Source organism: Procambarus clarkii, chromosome 21 (genome assembly GCF_040958095.1).
Source record: "Procambarus clarkii isolate CNS0578487 chromosome 21, FALCON_Pclarkii_2.0, whole genome shotgun sequence".
In the NCBI taxonomy this organism is placed as follows: Eukaryota; Metazoa; Arthropoda; class Malacostraca; order Decapoda; family Cambaridae; genus Procambarus; species Procambarus clarkii.
Genome location: NC_091170.1, coordinates 33,072,512 through 33,088,967, shown reverse-complemented (window position 1 = coordinate 33,088,967; position 16,456 = coordinate 33,072,512). Strand labels below are relative to the sequence as shown.

At 48.6% G+C, this 16,456-nt stretch overlaps 1 protein-coding gene across 3 annotated transcripts in view; it reads left to right on the top strand.

Moving 5' to 3' along the window:
• The window catches only part of LOC123760632 (runt-related transcription factor 1), a 186,035-nt gene that overhangs the window by 105,492 nt on the left and 64,087 nt on the right, over positions 1-16,456 (top strand). For 2 of the 3 annotated variants that reach the window (XM_069328285.1, XM_069328284.1), the window contains exon 2: positions 15,390-15,503. The exons of the other annotated variant lie outside the window; for it this stretch is intronic. In XM_069328285.1, the coding sequence (XP_069184386.1) occupies positions 15,390-15,503 (114 nt within the window). The remainder of the gene's footprint in view (positions 1-15,389; positions 15,504-16,456) is intronic. 3 annotated transcript variants of the gene reach the window in all.

The window sequence follows — 16,456 nt, the reverse complement described above, 5'->3', positions numbered from 1 at the left end:
TGGCGCCGCCAGCTACTCTTGGTAAAGCCATAGTAGCGGAGTACTGGATGGTACAAGGAAGGATGTTACCTCCAAGCGCGCGCGCGCGCGTGACTTGGTACTTTTTTTACTTTCCTACAGAAAATTACATTCAATTACGTTATACATAAACACCAAATGGTATAAAATGTGTGCATGTGGGAATATATATTAGTCTGACATCACTATAATTAGTCATATTTGAGCAGGAAAGGTGTAATGGATGTCTCCCCCCCCCCCTCTCCTAGTTAGAATACCACGCACGTATAGAGAAAACTGCGAGTTGCGGGTACCAAAAGTCTGATTGATCAGGGGCCAAATTCACGAAGCAGTTACGCAAGCACTTACGAACCTGTACATCTTTTCTCAATCTTTGGCGGCTTTGTTTACAGTTATTAAACAATAAATGAGCTCCGAAACACCAGGAAGCTGTTTATAACAATAACAACAGTTGATTGGCAAGTTTTCATGCTTGTAAACTGTTTAATAAATATAACCAAAGCCGTCAAAGATTGAGGAAAGATGTACACGTTCGTAAGTACTTGCGTAACTGCTTCGTGAATCTGGCCCCAGGGTGGCAAGTAGGAGGGCAGATCCAAGATGTGCCGCTGAGGACAAGCAGAGAAGGCCCGGGAAATGAATGAGAGGTGTAGCAAGCAGTGATACATGCCACATCTTGAAAAAGGTCCAAATTCCAGCACCAGCACTGGTGACAGTGACCTGTAAGGCCATGTAGACCACAGCCACTTAGGACCTCGCTACAGCCAAGAGAAACTGAAAGTAAACTGGTATACTGCACGAAGCATGGCGTGGCTTAGCAGTTTACGACAATGGTACTCTACTACAATATATATCTTTGGCTCACCTTGACGAGAAAGAGTATTGTGTCAAGAAGTATATTATATATATATATATATATATATATATATATATATATATATATATATATATATATATATATATATATATATATATATATATATATACATAAATGTTTAAATATAGGCTTAGCAAAACGCACGAGCAGAGGTCTTGAGGAGCCCTACACAGGGGTAGCCCCCCTCCCCCTTATTCAGGGGGTAGGGCTCACGACCCCAGAGACCCAGGGACGCCACTGACACTTAAATACACATGTTGGAACCCGCCATAATAATCCTGTTACAAAATATCCCCAGACAACTTGTCAATTCCCAGAGCACCAGAAACAAAATTTCCAGGACCCGAAAACCCGTCGCGTAGCCCAAACTGGAACCCAAAAATATATACACTGACGGGAACGATTGCAAATCTGCACGCTGGAGTAATTTATCACAACAGTGGGAGGGGGCGCCGTGTGACGCCCGCAAGAGCAGGCGTGAAAAATTGGTCCCATTAGGCATTCTGTGAGAGCCAAGTTGACGGGTATTAGGAGCCGATGGGGCCCCTGCTGTAACCTGTGTTCAGACGTAATAGGGATGACCAAGACGCCCCCAGTTCGACTCCTTGAGGGTATACTGCTCACGCTCCTTAAAGTGCTGCTAATCAACAGCGTTTAGGTAGCTACGTGGGTCTGTGAGCCTCGCAGCAGGTGGTTCTAGGTGTAGCCTGCACGTGTCTACATGGTAGTGTGGTAGCATCGTGGTAGTGTGGTCATCTCACGGTAGCCAAAATGGTTGGTCATTTACGGAGCCATATTTCGTGGGCGGTTAATACTCGAGGTGTTTACGCGAACTGTGTAAAAACCTGTAAATATCTGGACTGTCAGTAAGTTTTTGACGAGTATCTGTTAGTGACTAGCACAATGTTCAGGCCCTGCGGCAGCATGCACGCCACAGGCCCTGCCGCAGCATGCACGCCACAGGTCCTGCCGCAGCATGCACGCCACAGGCCCTGCCGCAGCATGCACGCCACAGGCCCTGCCGCAGCATGCACGCCACAGGTCCTGCCACAGCAACCACGCCACAGGTCCTGCCACAGCAACCACGCCACAGGCCCTGCCACAGCAACCACGCCACAGACCCTGCCACAGCAACCACGCCACAGGCCCTGCCACAGCAACCACGCCACAGACCCTGCCACAGCAACCACGCCACAGACCCTGCCACAGCAACCACAGCCACCACGCCACAGACCCTACCACAGCAACCACGCCACAGACCCTGCCGTGCGCCAGGGTTGTCTCATCAGGTAATGACTGACACGGAGAGAAAAATTACGCAAATAATCGTACTTCAATCCCACTCCGGCCGTTAGTTGATTACAAGGATTTCCCTGTATAAAAGCGCTGTTACAGCACATTACAGTCACACTTGTATCGTTGGATAACACCCATCTGGGTGTAATTTGACGGGATTAAACTCCTGAGGAACGGCAGTTAGGTAGCGTGGCCCCTGGAGTACTGTGCTCGTCCCTCCAGATGGTAATGTGGTGAGTCCCTTAAGTGGAGGATGAGCGCTGTCTAGACTACCCCCTTCATCCTTGGTCAATGGTTCCGTCAGTGGTGGTAGACGGGTGAGGTCTGGTTAATGTTCCCGTCAGTGGTGGTAGACGGGTGAGGTCTGGTTAATGTTCCCGTCAGTGGTGGTAGACGGGTGAGGTCTGGTTAATGTTCCCGTCAGTGGTGGTAGACGGGTGAGGTCTGGTTAATGTTCCCGTCAGTGGTGGTAGACGGGTGAGGTCTGGTTAATGTTCCCGTCAGTGGTGGTAGTGATGGTAGACAGGTGAGGTGTGGTTAATGTTCCCGTCAGTGGTGGTGGTGGTGGTAGACAGGTGAGGTGTGGTTAATGTTCCCGTCAGTGGTGGTAGACAGGTGAGGTCTGGTTAATGTTCCCGTCAGTGGTGGTGGTGGTGGTAGACAGGTGAGGTGTGGTTAATGTTCCCGTCAGTGGTGGTAGTGGTGGTAGACAGGTGAGGTGTGGTTAATGTTCCCGTCAGTGGTGGTAGTGGTGGTAGACAGGTGAGGTGTGGTTAATGGTCCCGTCAGTGGTGGTAGTGGTGGTAGACAGGTGAGGTGTGGTTAATGGTCCCGTCAGTGGTGGTAGTGGTGGTAGACAGGTGAGGTGTGGTTAATGGTCCCGTCAGTGGTGGTAGTGGTGAAGCTGTATAATGTTGAAGAAACCCCCTCTTTTTCCTGTAGAAATATAAGGACAATTACCACCATTCCTCGGTGTTGTAGAGGGACCTTCACGCGTTCTCTCAAACCGCCTATGATCAACCTGGCTGTAGTGTCTACAGCAGAATTCAAGCACCAACAGTTTGGTTGACTCTTGATTGTCAACGATGAATGAAGCGAGGTAAACACAGAGTAAATATTAACTGCCTCAAGATAGTCTCACAGAAGGAGGGAACCACAGCTCACAGAGGGAACGTCTTTGGCTCTAAGAAACAAAAATCTTAGAATTCCCATCTAAAGAACTTCAAAGAGAAACTGGAAACGACCCAAAAACATGCAATAAGACTCGTTTCTGACCTAAGGGAACTGCAACCCGTTCTCGCACTTTCTTACAGTCAATATTGACTTATTTAATACGTGCATATGTGACATGCTAAACATACTAGTTTACCTTGAAAAGCTTCATAGAAAACACCGACCTTACCTAACCTTCTTAGTATGTTAAGATAAGCATCTTATTGCTTCGTAATTACAATTATTACTTAACCTATTATAGGTATAGGTTAAGTAATAATTACTTAACCTATTATAGGTATAGGTTAAGTAATAATTGTAATTACGAAGCAATAAGATGCTTATCTTAACATATTAAGAAGGTTAGGTAAGGTCGGTGTTTTCTATGAAGCTTTTCAAGGTAAACTAGTATGTTTAGTATGTCACATATGCACGTATTAAATAAGTCAATATTGACTGTAAGAAAGTACGAGAACGGGTTGGGGAACTGAGCTGTGAGGAAGGAGTGAGGGAAAGCTAGACCTCATCACACTAGAGGAACAAGGATTGGGCAGACATGATAACGACATACAAGATTTTTAAAGGGGGGGAATTTACAGCTTGACAGGAAAACAGTGTTTCAAATGCGGAGCTTCGGTGCTTGGGAACATAGATGGAAAACTGGAGACAGTGGCAAAAAGTCCCTCTCCAGCGCAAGAGTCATGAAGATAGATAATAGATTACAGGAAGTTGTCGAAACTAGCTCATAACAGTTATATAAACATAACTATGCTAAGAAAACTAGTTAATGAATCATTGCAATAACAATAATTTCTGTGTTAGTAATCTAATGCTGACCTGTGTTAGGAAGTCTAGCGCTAACCTGTGTTAGGTAGTCTAGCGCTAATCTCTGTGTTAGGTAGTCTAGCGCTAATCTCTGTGTTAGGTAGTCTAGCGCTAATCTCTGTGTTAGGAAGCCTAGCGCTAATCTCTGTGTTAGGAAGCCTAGCGCTAATCTCTGTGTTAGGAAGCCTAGCGCTAATCTCTGTGTTAGGTTACCTAACACTTAAGCAACGTTATATAAACGACAAGGTTGGATATGAGTGTGTGGATCACGGAGTCTATTTCTCCAACTGCTACACTTCGAGGAGCATGTGAGTGTGTTGTGAGAAAGTGTTTCAAGTGCGGTAAAGGGCAGGAGTAAGTGAACGCTGACGGGGTGATAAAACTGACGATGGTACAGCTAGAATGAAATTGCTGGTAGTTGAAGGTATTGTGTGTTAATAGCCAACTGCTGCTTGTCCAGGAAGTTGAACCAGGTGGGAACCACGGGAACGTTGGCCTTGTACATAACAGTAAGGCCATCCACATTTCTTCGGACTGGAAGACTGGTGAAATGGTTAGTTTAGTGTGGATAGTTCTGGACGTGAGTGGCTTAGCTTAGTATAGCTGCTGCCTCCAGAACACAGTGGCAGGCCGTCCAGGAAAGAGGTCCGTACTCGAGATGTAAATAAACTTTGTTTCATATAGAATATTGGAGCTGTCTCCCGCCTCCCAGCAGGTGGGAGATGGTTGTTAATATTGTGTGTGTGTCTTGTTCACAGTCTTAAGGGCGATGGTTAGCACGGGGAGGGGGGGGGGTCCTGTTTTTTTCCCCGTACCACAGACGTGGCCACACATTAACAATGCTAACCAGCATATATACATTTTCTTCTGTCCTCCATGGACAGGGTTAGAGATCTGTTAAACATATAGTTCAGGGATTTATTGAACAATCAACCACAGAAGATGATTCGATACTTTTAAAATGCTAAGCTAACCTACATGCATAAATACATAGATACACAGATTTACTGTAGGAACACTTGTCACTCCCAGGAGGATCTCCACTTTATCCTTCAACACGAGCCTCTTCCCTTCACACTCGCGCCAATGGCGACGGTTATATCATGCTGGCAAGTGGTTATCATCGTCTGTTATCTCAGCAGTAAATATAACCTTCCATTACCTATCCCACAGATGCATGTAAGCTGCTCAGTGATGAGCCTGAGCACCAGATTGCCGGCCTTGTAGCATTTATAGAAGAAACTTGATAAAATAATGTAACCCGGTGACCGAAAGCAGACTGGCCAGAGAAGGCTGGGTAAGCTGCATATTTGTGGATTGCCCGAAAGCCTTTGATTCAGAACCCCCAATAAGACACTAATGATTAAGTTGGATAATCAGGCGAGAACGAGTAAGGGGTTTCGTAAGTACCAGTAGACAGGGAGCTCTCAGAGTAGTGAGATGTCATCAGCAGAGTCCACACACATCAGTACTCGGACTTATCCTGTTCTTGATATATGTAAATGTCCAGTGACAGGACTCGCCCCTCTCACCGGAGCAGGGAGCCGGTCGGCCGAGCGGACAGCACGCGGGACTTGTGATCCTGTGGTCCTGGGTTCGATCCCAGGCGCCGGCGAGAAACAATGGGCAGAGTTTCTTTCACCCTATTCTTCCTTCCTTTCACTGTTACCTAGCAGTAAAATAGGTACCTGGGTGTTAGTCAGCTGTCACGGGCTGCTTCCTGGGGGTGGAGGACCGGGCCGCGGGGACACTAAAAGCCCCGAAATCATCTCAAGATAACCTCAAGATAACCTCTCAATGTTTGCTGATGATACAAATATTACGATGAGGATTAAGAAAGAAAGTCAGCAAGCGACTACAAAATGATCTGGACAAACTAACGGAATAGTCCAACAAATGGCTACTTGAGTTTAACTTCAAGTAAATGCAAAGCAATAAAACTAGGTATAGGGAGCAGTACCAAGACACTAAGTACCAAGTGGGAAATGAAATCCTAAAAGATTCAGGCAGAGAGAAAAAGACCAGAGGTTAATATCGCACTGAACCTCTCTCTCTTCCTCCCGAAGCCCACATCAAACGGATACCATCAGCGGCGTATGCAAGACTGACCAACCAAAATCTCAGGCCATTCCAGAGAGAAGCAGCTATAGACACTCCTCGACGCTACTTATACCAGTTGTGAAGTACTGAATTCCCGGTGGGTGTGAGGACGTGTTTACAATTGTAAAGTGTAAATTGTTAATTGTAAACACAATTAATGCTGGATAAAAACAGGATATCACCATGTATCCTCCTCGGTACATGTTACTTAACAAGGTCATGTGGTTGTCATACATCCTGGAGGTATTTATACATTCTTCTTGACCGTTGTTGATATGCTATCACCGTTGGTGGTCTACCATCACCGTTGGTGGTCTACCATCACCGTTGGTGGTCTACCATCACCGTTGGTGGTCTACCATCACCGTTGGTGGTCTACCATCACCGTTGGTGGTCTACCATCACCGTTGGTGGTCTACCATCATCGTTGGTGGTCTACCATCACCGTTGGTGGTCTACCATCACCGTTGGTGGTCTACCATCACCGTTGGTGGTCCAGCATCACCGTTGGTGGTCTACCATCACCGTTGGTGGTCCAGCATCACCGTTGGTGGTCCACCATCATCGGTGACCTGGGCTGACCTTGGACACCAGTGACCTGGGCTGACCTTAAGGGAAATTTGCACCATTCCCATAGGATTGGTCTTGGCCGTCTAATTCCTTCACCAAACCTGTAGACACAGTCCCCCCCCCCCCCGCTCCAGGGCCGAGGCTACAGACTGGTTGCACTAGCAACACGTGATCAAGGTCTTGGAGAAGGTGCAACGTAGTTATTGAAGGTCTGGGAGAAGGGGGGTTAAGGGGTAATGATCCCTTCCTCCTCCTCCTCCTCCCCCCTACGCTAAGCTCCCACCAGGCGACCACTTACTCAGGTCTAATGGGTGGTTAAGGTGACATAAACGAAGTTGTTAGGGGGGAAGGGGAGGAGTGGGGAGGGGGGTTGTATGCGCTGACAAACGCCCCGCCCATTACTACCCATCACCAACCTCTCTCTCTCTCTCTCTCCTCTTCCTCCCCAATCCCTCTATTGGACTCCCTCAATGGCCCTAACCCCCCTACCTTCTGCCCCAGACCCTCCCCCTTCGCCTGCACACCCCCCCCCCTTCACTAACTGCGTGTTGAATTCAAGTATATGGAAGCCTCGTATGGGAGGCGGTGTGAACGGCCGCCGGAGGACAGTTCCGCTCTCGCCCGCCAGATGCCACCAGTGCAAAGGTCAAGGCACAAAATGGCGGGAAGAAAATGGGACCGAATTACCCACCCGAATTACCCGTTTGTTACCGTTATATTCCCGTTTATTCCCGCTCATCATCACCCTTTTCCGTTATGTTCCCGCTGACTCCCACCTGTGACAACCAGTATCTGCTCACCTATATGTGCTGACTGCTCCTGGCGCCGCCTGGCAGCTGTTGGTCGTCTGTTACAATGGCTCCCGGCTCCTCCGATACTACTGAATCTACGCATGGCTCCGTTCTCGACTTACAATCGGGGATCCCGGGTTCGAATTCCGGGCTGGACAGAAATGGTTGGGCACATTTCCTTTCACCAAATGGCTCTGTTCACCCAGCAGCAAATAGGTATCCGGGAGTTAGGCAACTGTTGCGTGGGGAGCATGCTGGGAAAGGTTATCTTGAGGTTATCTTGAGATGATTTCGGGGCTTTAGTGTCCCCGCGGCCCGGTCCTCGACCAGGCCTCCACCCCCAGGAAGCAGCCCGTGACAGCTGACTAACACCCAGGTACCTATTTTACTGCTAGGTAACAGGGGCATGGGGTGAAAGAAACTCTGCCCATTGTTTCTCGCCGGCGCCTGGGATCGAACCCAGGATCACAAGTCCCGCGTGCTGTCCGCTCGGCCGACCGGCCAGTAAGTATACTCTATCATCCAGCCCATCCTCCGAATTGACAATACGTTTTAATACTAAGTGTAATAAGTACATTTCCTGACTGTACATAGTACATAATTGCACTTAAGGGGGCTGTTACATTTACCTCCCCATTTTTTGGAGGACGGGCTGAAATAAAAGGGCCCAGTCTTTGAAACTCACTCCCTGACGGATTAAAAAAAAATCCAGCCTATGCCCTATTCAAAAGTAAAACCAAAAAGTACCTAATTTCATCCTCATAGTTTCCCACCTTGTAATAATTTCTATCAATTTATATGTAGTTATCATGTTAAAGTAAAATTTTGCTACCAATGGTGTGTACTCTCACGAACCCAATGTACCGTCTTGTGTGTGTATATAGAGATATATATAAAGGGTTCCCAGGGCAGGGTGATGGGTTCTCAGGGCAGGGTGAGGGGTTCCTAGGGCAGGGTGAGGGGTTCCTAGGGCAGGGTGAGGGGTTCCCAGGGCAGGGTGAGGGGTTCCTAGGGCAGGGTGAGGGGTTCCCAGGGCAGGGTGAGGGTTCCCCAGGGCAGAGTGAGGGTTCCCAGGGCAGGGTGAGGGGTTCCTAGGGCAGGGTGAGGGGTTCCTAGGGCAGGGTGAGGGGTTCCCAGGGCAGGGTGAGGGTTCCCCAGGGCAGAGTGAGGGTTCCCAGGGCAGGGTGAGGGGTTCCCAGGGCAGGGTGAGGGGTTCCCAGGGCAGGGTGAGGGTTCCCAGGGCAGGGTGATGGTTCCCAGGGCAGGGTGAGGGGTTCTCAGGGCAGGGTGATGGTTCCCAGGGCAGGGTGAGGGGTTCTCAGGGCAGGGTGATGGTTCCCAGGGCAGGGTGAGGGGTTCCCAGGGCAGGGTGAGGGTTCCCCAGGGCAGAGTGAGGGTTCCCAGGGCAGGGTGAGGGGTTCCTAGGGCAGGGTGAGGGGTTCCTAGGGCAGGGTGAGGGGTTCCCAGGGCAGGGTGAGGGTTCCCCAGGGCAGAGTGAGGGTTCCCAGGGCAGGGTGAGGGGTTCCCAGGGCAGGGTGAGGGGTTCCCAGGGCAGGGTGAGGGTTCCCAGGGCAGGGTGATGGTTCCCAGGGCAGGGTGAGGGGTTCTCAGGGCAGGGTGATGGTTCCCAGGGCAGGGTGAGGGGTTCTCAGGGCAGGGTGAGGGTTCCCCAGGGCAGAGTGAGGGTTCCCAGGGCAGGGTGATGGTTCCCAGGGCAGGGTGAGGGGTTCTCAGGGCAGGGTGATGGTTCCCAGGGCAGGGTGAGGGATTCTCAGGGCCGGGTGAGGGGTTCTCATGGCAGGGTGAGGGGTTCCCAGGGCAGGGTGAGAGTTCCCAGGGCAGGGTGAGGGGTTACCAAGGGCAGGGTGATGGATTCTCAGGGCAGGGTGAGGGGTTCCCAGGGCAGGGTGAGGGTTCCCAGGGCAGAGTGAGGGTTCCCAAGGGCAGGGTGACGGGTTCCCAGGGCAGGGTGAGGGGGTTCCCAGGGCAGGGTGAGGGGTTCCCAGGGAAGGGTTGTAACAAACTAGGCTGTTGTAAGAATTATCCAGAGTGGTTTATCGACAAAAGAGAATGGGAAGCTGAGCCGCATGGTGACCTGACCCCCAGGGGAATTCGCGGTGGAAATAACCGACGCGTTGTTCATAGCTGCGTATAATGAATCATCCTATAGTATTCAGTAAATTAGAGAAAATTAGCCTTTATTCATTTTGCATTAAAATTGGATTGTATAATAGTACTGGATACAATATCAAGAGTATTCTAATTATTGAGTTTAAGTCACCATCAGTGACGTCACGAATCGGATCTAACTTTTAAGGCGGAGTGACCGGCGGTCATAGGTCAGCAGGGTTGACATATCTAATATTTCTCAAAGTTTTAATAACCATTTTTGTGATCGGGAACAGCTCTGCCGTTAGATGTTTGTAATTTAATTCAGTAAAATAATTCAACCAGTCTGGATCAATTAAGTACAACAGAGGTTAATTGTTATAACTTAAACCTTGCTAGTAACTGGGTAGAACTTTGACCAGGTGGAAAGGACAATTCACGTGAATAAATTGAAACATTATCATGCTAGAGAGGAATTAGAACTGCCTTCAGCGGGTCTAGTTCCTGACTCAGCAGTGCTGACTCATGGCTTCACCGACGAGTCAGCAGATGAGGATGACCCTCTGTCATCGCTCATCAGTAGTCAGGTGCAGTCTCGCCACCCTATGGTGACGAGATCTCGCGCTGTACAGTAAAGTAACTTCCTTAGTTAGTATAATTTAGTATTGATTAGATTTTCCTGTAAAGGCAATGAGATGTACTATGTCTATACTTAACTCAGGTAGCAACTTTTACCGTGCTCTGGGGTTCCACCTCCACCAAACCCAGAGTATATCTATGCTTCCGCTGTGTTGTGTCTGTCTGTTCCCAGGTCTGATTGGTACACCGACCCAGTTGTTCCAGCCACACGTGAACCCTTGTCTGTAAAGACCGAGGGGGGAGGCACGTTACACAAAGCCCTCCCCCCACCAGACCCAGTAACCCATACATCAGTTACTTTGGGGATGAGTGACTGTCCAAGAGTCACCCGGCCGACGCCTCACGTCACTAACGAGGTTGTCAGGGCCAGCGAGCTGTCCACATTATAGCAGTCACCGGAGGTGCCATACAACGCCGGGGTAGCTGTCTCGAGATCACCAATACCCACCTGCTGCGTCATCAAGACTGCAGTCAGTCCAGCAGTGTTGGAGGAGAGGTCAAGAAATGGAAAGCACGTAGCAGTACTCAAGAATTTCGCCGGAAGATTAATGATTACGTCATCTGAAGTAACAAGAAAGCAGAAGTAAGGCGGTCACAGGTGGAAGGCACGGTTTCCCTACAGAGTACCGGGACTCGCCAATAGAAGGTCGCAAAATTGTCTCCTTTGGCCTAAAGTCGGCGGTACGAGGGTATACACAGTTGGTGTTTACGGCCTAGTAACCTGGTGACATCAAGAAACGCCTGAGATGACGTGAGCAATGATGGAAGACGAGATTCACCTGTTCTGCAAACAAGCAACCCGCGTCTACGACCTTCTGACACCACTCCTGCTAAGAGACACCGTTGGTACATCCAGTCCTGCTCTGCTGTGGTCATCTGCGACGTCAAGTTTAACATCAAGACTGCCGTGTGAACTGTGATTGATACGAAGGCGTGTGGACTGTCGAGAGCAAGATTAATGGCCGAAGTAACAGTATTCTACAGCTGTCACTTGGCACTCCGCTCTACTACACTCTGTCGTCATTCAGGAGTACCGGATGGGAGTACAAGAGGACCAGGTATTGATGTCTACACATGGGGAGAAGCAAGATCGACACCGTCATCGTCAGCGACTACATTCAGCATCCAGCAGCATCGATTTTTTTTTTCGATTACTCAATATGAACAATTGATACAAACAACAAAGTTGGCTCTGAACATCTGTGTAAAGAACATCTGGACACTTTTGTTTAAATGTTGAAAAACAGATTTAGAATCAATACTTTTTAAATGTTGAAAAATAGATTTAAAATAATTCTGGTATATATGAAAATTTTACGCTATAAATTGGTCAGTAATCAAAATCGAAGCCCCTGTGTAATTGTCTCAGCCCAGAACAAACGGTTATGGAAAATTATGTTGTGCTATTTTTGCAGAATGTTTGAACACAGGAGAGGCGGACCAATATAAACATTGACACTTCTAGTGAGTGAGAACACTTGGCTGTACAGTCAGCTGAAACCTGTGATATAGTATAGGAATTTTTTTTTATATTTTTAGATACATGTAATAAACGTTAGGTGTGTTCCTTAACATGTCAAGGTTGACATTGATGGGGAGTGGTTAGTACACGGATGTGAACCTGATAGTTCCGTAGTACGCTCCCGGATGACTGAAAGTTCAGTCTGATGATATAACTTTAATGTTTGTTTGAGCACGGTGTGGCCGGCTCTAGAGGACACATGGACTTGGCTAGTGAAGAGCCAAGAGAGTTTAATAGCTAGTTTTTTGATGGTAGAGTAGGGACATGTTATTTAGCTATGTCAGTAAGGATAGGATGTATGTTTCCTGATATTGGAGGATTGCTGTCAGTTGACAGCTGAGAAATTTATGAAATATGAACATGTTCATTATGATGTTGGACTATTATTTGTCAAATTTTATTAGTTAGGTTAGCTTTTGTTTGTGGCATGAGTTGAATTGTGGGTTTGGATACTAAACCTCGTGAATTTTAACAAATTAACAAGGTTTACTAAGTGCTTGTGCGGGGGGGTTGTAACAAACTAGGCTGTTGTAAGAATTATCCAGAGTGGTTTATCGACAAAAGAGAATGGGAAGCTGAGCCGCATGGTGACCTGACCCCCAGGGGAATTCGCGGTGGAAATAACCGACGCGTTGTTCATAGCTGCGTATAATGAATCATCCTATAGTATTCAGTAAATTAGAGAAAATTAGCCTTTATTCATTTTGCATTAAAATTGGATTGTATAATAGTACTGGATACAATATCAAGAGTATTCTAATTATTGAGTTTAAGTCACCATCAGTGACGTCACGAATCGGATCTAACTTTTAAGGCGGAGTGACCGGCGGTCATAGGTCAGCAGGGTTGACATATCTAATATTTCTCAAAGTTTTAATAACCATTTTTGTGATCGGGAACAGCTCTGCCGTTAGATGTTTGTAATTTAATTCAGTAAAATAATTCAACCAGTCTGGATCAATTAAGTACAACAGAGGTTAATTGTTATAACTTAAACCTTGCTAGTAACTGGGTAGAACTTTGACTAGGCGGAAGGATACAATGTTCTGTCTGGGGGAGACCAGACAAGGAAGAAATCAGTGTGAATACGGGAGCAGCTGGGAGAGGTCAACCATCTTACCTCTCCCCAAACCAGCACAACATCTTAGCTGGAAAACATAGAGGTATAGTTGCTATTGTTAAGTATAGGGATAGTCTTCTCATTTGCCATTCAGGTCAAGTAGGGAGTGTTAAAGTGATAGGGAGTGAACATTTTTAGATTTTGTTTTAGTTTTCTTTTAATAAATTAAATTTGTTATTAATTTGCATTTTATTGTTTCCATGTGTTTTATGTGTATACTTGTCCTGGTCACGTGGTCCACACGAGGCAGAGTTGCATTGGGCGCCGATTCTAACATCGAATCGGAATTATCATTACCGTGTAATTTATTCCACACTCAAGGTCATCGTTTATAGTGGGGATCAAGCCCCCTAGGTTGATTAATTAGCGTGATCGATCCAGACCTCGATCATTGCTCTTGTATTACTGGTCTGGTGGTGGCAGCAGAGGTGACTCTAGGGTTTTGTTCAGAGCTTAGGTCACGTCATACTGGGTGTAGAATCCTAAGTCGGTCAATCGTCTTAGGACCACGTGGCGTGGAGTTGGCTTTGGTAAAAGTTTTGGAGTCCCTTGGTTTAGAAATAAACGTAAGAATACGGGTAGAGGGAGTAGAAAGAGGAAGTAAAGAGAGAGGGACACGAACACGTGTTACAGGGTGAGGGGTTCCCAGGGCAGGGTGAGAGTTCCCAGGGCAGGGTGAGGGGTTACCAAGGGCAGGGTGATGGATTCTCAGGGCAGAGTGAGGGTTCCCAAGGGCAGGGTGACGGGTTCCCAGGGCAGGGTGAGGGTTCCCAGGGCAGGGTGAGGGGTTCCCAGGGCAGGGTGAGGGGGTTCCCAGGGCAGGGTGAGGGGTTCCCAGGGCAGGGTGAGGGGTTCCCAGGGCAGGGTGAGGGGTTCCCAGGGCAGGGTGATGGTCCCAGGGCAGGGTGAGGGGTTCCCAGGGCAGGGTGAGGGGTTCCCAGGGCAGGGTGAGGGGTTCCCAGGGCAGGGTGAGGGGTTCCCAGGGCAGGGTGAGGGGTTCCCAGGGCAGGGTGAGGGGTTCCCAGGGCAGGGTGAGGGGTTCCCAGGGCAGGGTGAGGGGATCCCAGGGCAGGGTGAGGGGTTACCAAGGACAGGGTGATGGATTCTCAGGACAGAGTGAGGGTTCCCAAGGGCAGGGTGACGGGTTCCCAGGGCAGAGTGAGGGTTCCCAAGGGCAGGGTGACGGGTTCCCAGGGCAGGGTGAGGGTTCCTAGGGCAGGGTGAGGGGTTCCCAGGGCAGGGTGAGGGGGTTCCCAGGGCAGGGTGAGGGGTTCCCAGGGCAGGGTGAGGGTTCCCAGGGCAGGGTGAGGGGTTCCCAGGGCAGAGTGAGGGTTCCCAGGGCAGGGTGAGGGGTTCCCAGGGCAGAGTGAGGGTTCCCAGGGCAGGGTGAGGGGGTTCCCAGGGCAGGGTGAGGGGTTCCTTTGAACCCTTCCAGTAAAGGTCTGCACTTGGCTAATTATATGCAAAACTTATTTATTTCCATATTTTCCCCTTCCCTGTGTTTTGTAATTATCTTTGTTCTCGTGTGTGTGTGTGTGTGTGTGTGTGTGTGTGTGTGTGTGTGTGTGTGTGTGTGTGTGTGTGTGTGTGAACCCTTGACAACTATTAATAAGAAGCATTACCAAGACAGTGACGCAGATTACGTCGTTCAACTCCGTAGTCTTTAATTAGCTGGGAAGTATGCTGCTGTGATGAGAGTTTGAAGTTATTTAAGATTTGTTGGTGAAATTTCCTCCTTGTAAGTGATTCCGGGAATGGGAATGGTTAATGTTAATGGTAGCGTTGACACGAGGGAAATGTGTCCTTGTCTCTCAAGTGACACACACACACACAACACACACACACACACACACACACACACACAACCTGTACACGTGTTGAGTAACGGTTGAGAGGCGGGACCAAAGAGCCAGAACTCAACCTCTGCAAGCACAATTAGGTGAGTACAATTAGGTGAGTACGTACACTCACACACACACACACACACACACACACACACACACACACACACACACACACACACTCACACACACACACACACACACACAGGTGAGTACACACTACACACACACAAATAGGTGAGTACACACACACACACACACACACACACACTCACACACACACACACACACACACACTCACACACACACAAGACTACCTCTTCAAGACATATATAGAGAAAACACCAAGTTTTAATATTAGCCTTTGAACAATAGTTTGGAAATTCTCATCAATGAGAGATGAGAGACAGAGATTGGGAGTGAGGGAGGTGGAGGCGGCGGTACTAACCCTGTGTGTGTCCTCCGACAGGGAAGAGCTTCAACCTCACCATCACCATCAGCACCTCGCCCCCGCAGGTCACCACCTACTGTAAGGCCATCAAGGTCACCGTCGACGGCCCCAGAGAACCCCGCTCCAAGGCGCGTGAGTACCCGACCCATCACCCCGACCCAGCCCCCTTCCCTTACCCCTCCCCTAACCCCTCTCTCACCCCTCTTCCTCTTCTTCCCCCCTCTTCCTCCTCCTCTTTCTCTTCCTCTTCCTCCTCCAGCCTCTTGCTCTTGTCTGCTGGTCTCAGTTCTCTGATATATTAGTCTCATTATTCATCTTGCAGAGATAAAATGCTGAATGAACAAGTGTGAATGTGTGTTTGTTTATGGTATTTGGGAGGCAAGAAAGTGCACGTGGGGTGGGGGGGGAGAGCTGTTTTATCTCATGTTCTCCCCCCCCTATTGGGGGGGGGGGGAGAACCGTGCCCCTTAAACTACTGGGACCGACTAAAGAGCCTAAATCTGTACGCCCTTGAGCGCAGGCGGGAGAGATACATAATAATTTACACGTGGAAAATATTGGAGGGGCTGGTCCCAAACCTGCACACAGAAATAACATCACATGAGACCAGAAGACGTGGCAGGATGTGCAGAACACACCCGTTGAAAAACAGAGGTGCAACAGGTACTCTGAGAGAGAACTCTATCAACATCAGAGGTCCGAGACTGTTCAACACGCTTCCGCTACACATAAGGGGCATAACTGGCAAACCCCTCACAGTGTTCAAGAGAGAACTGAATAAGCACCTCCAAAGGATACCTGATCAACCAGGCTGTGACGGCAATGTGATGTTATAGTGGCCAGAATACGCCTGGGATATAGCCGTATCTGGAAGCTTTCTCAAAACCCAAATGTCGAGTACACAATGTGTCAACTTTGTGAAAGAGAAAACATGCACTCTCTTGAACATTATATTGTAGAATGTCCCATATTGACTGACTTCGCCCTCCTGGGCTGAGGTATGCTGAACTGTGTAATTACTATGTGAGTACTGCCTGGTTGATCAGTCCAGCAACCAGGAGGCCTGGTCGACGACCGGGCCGCGG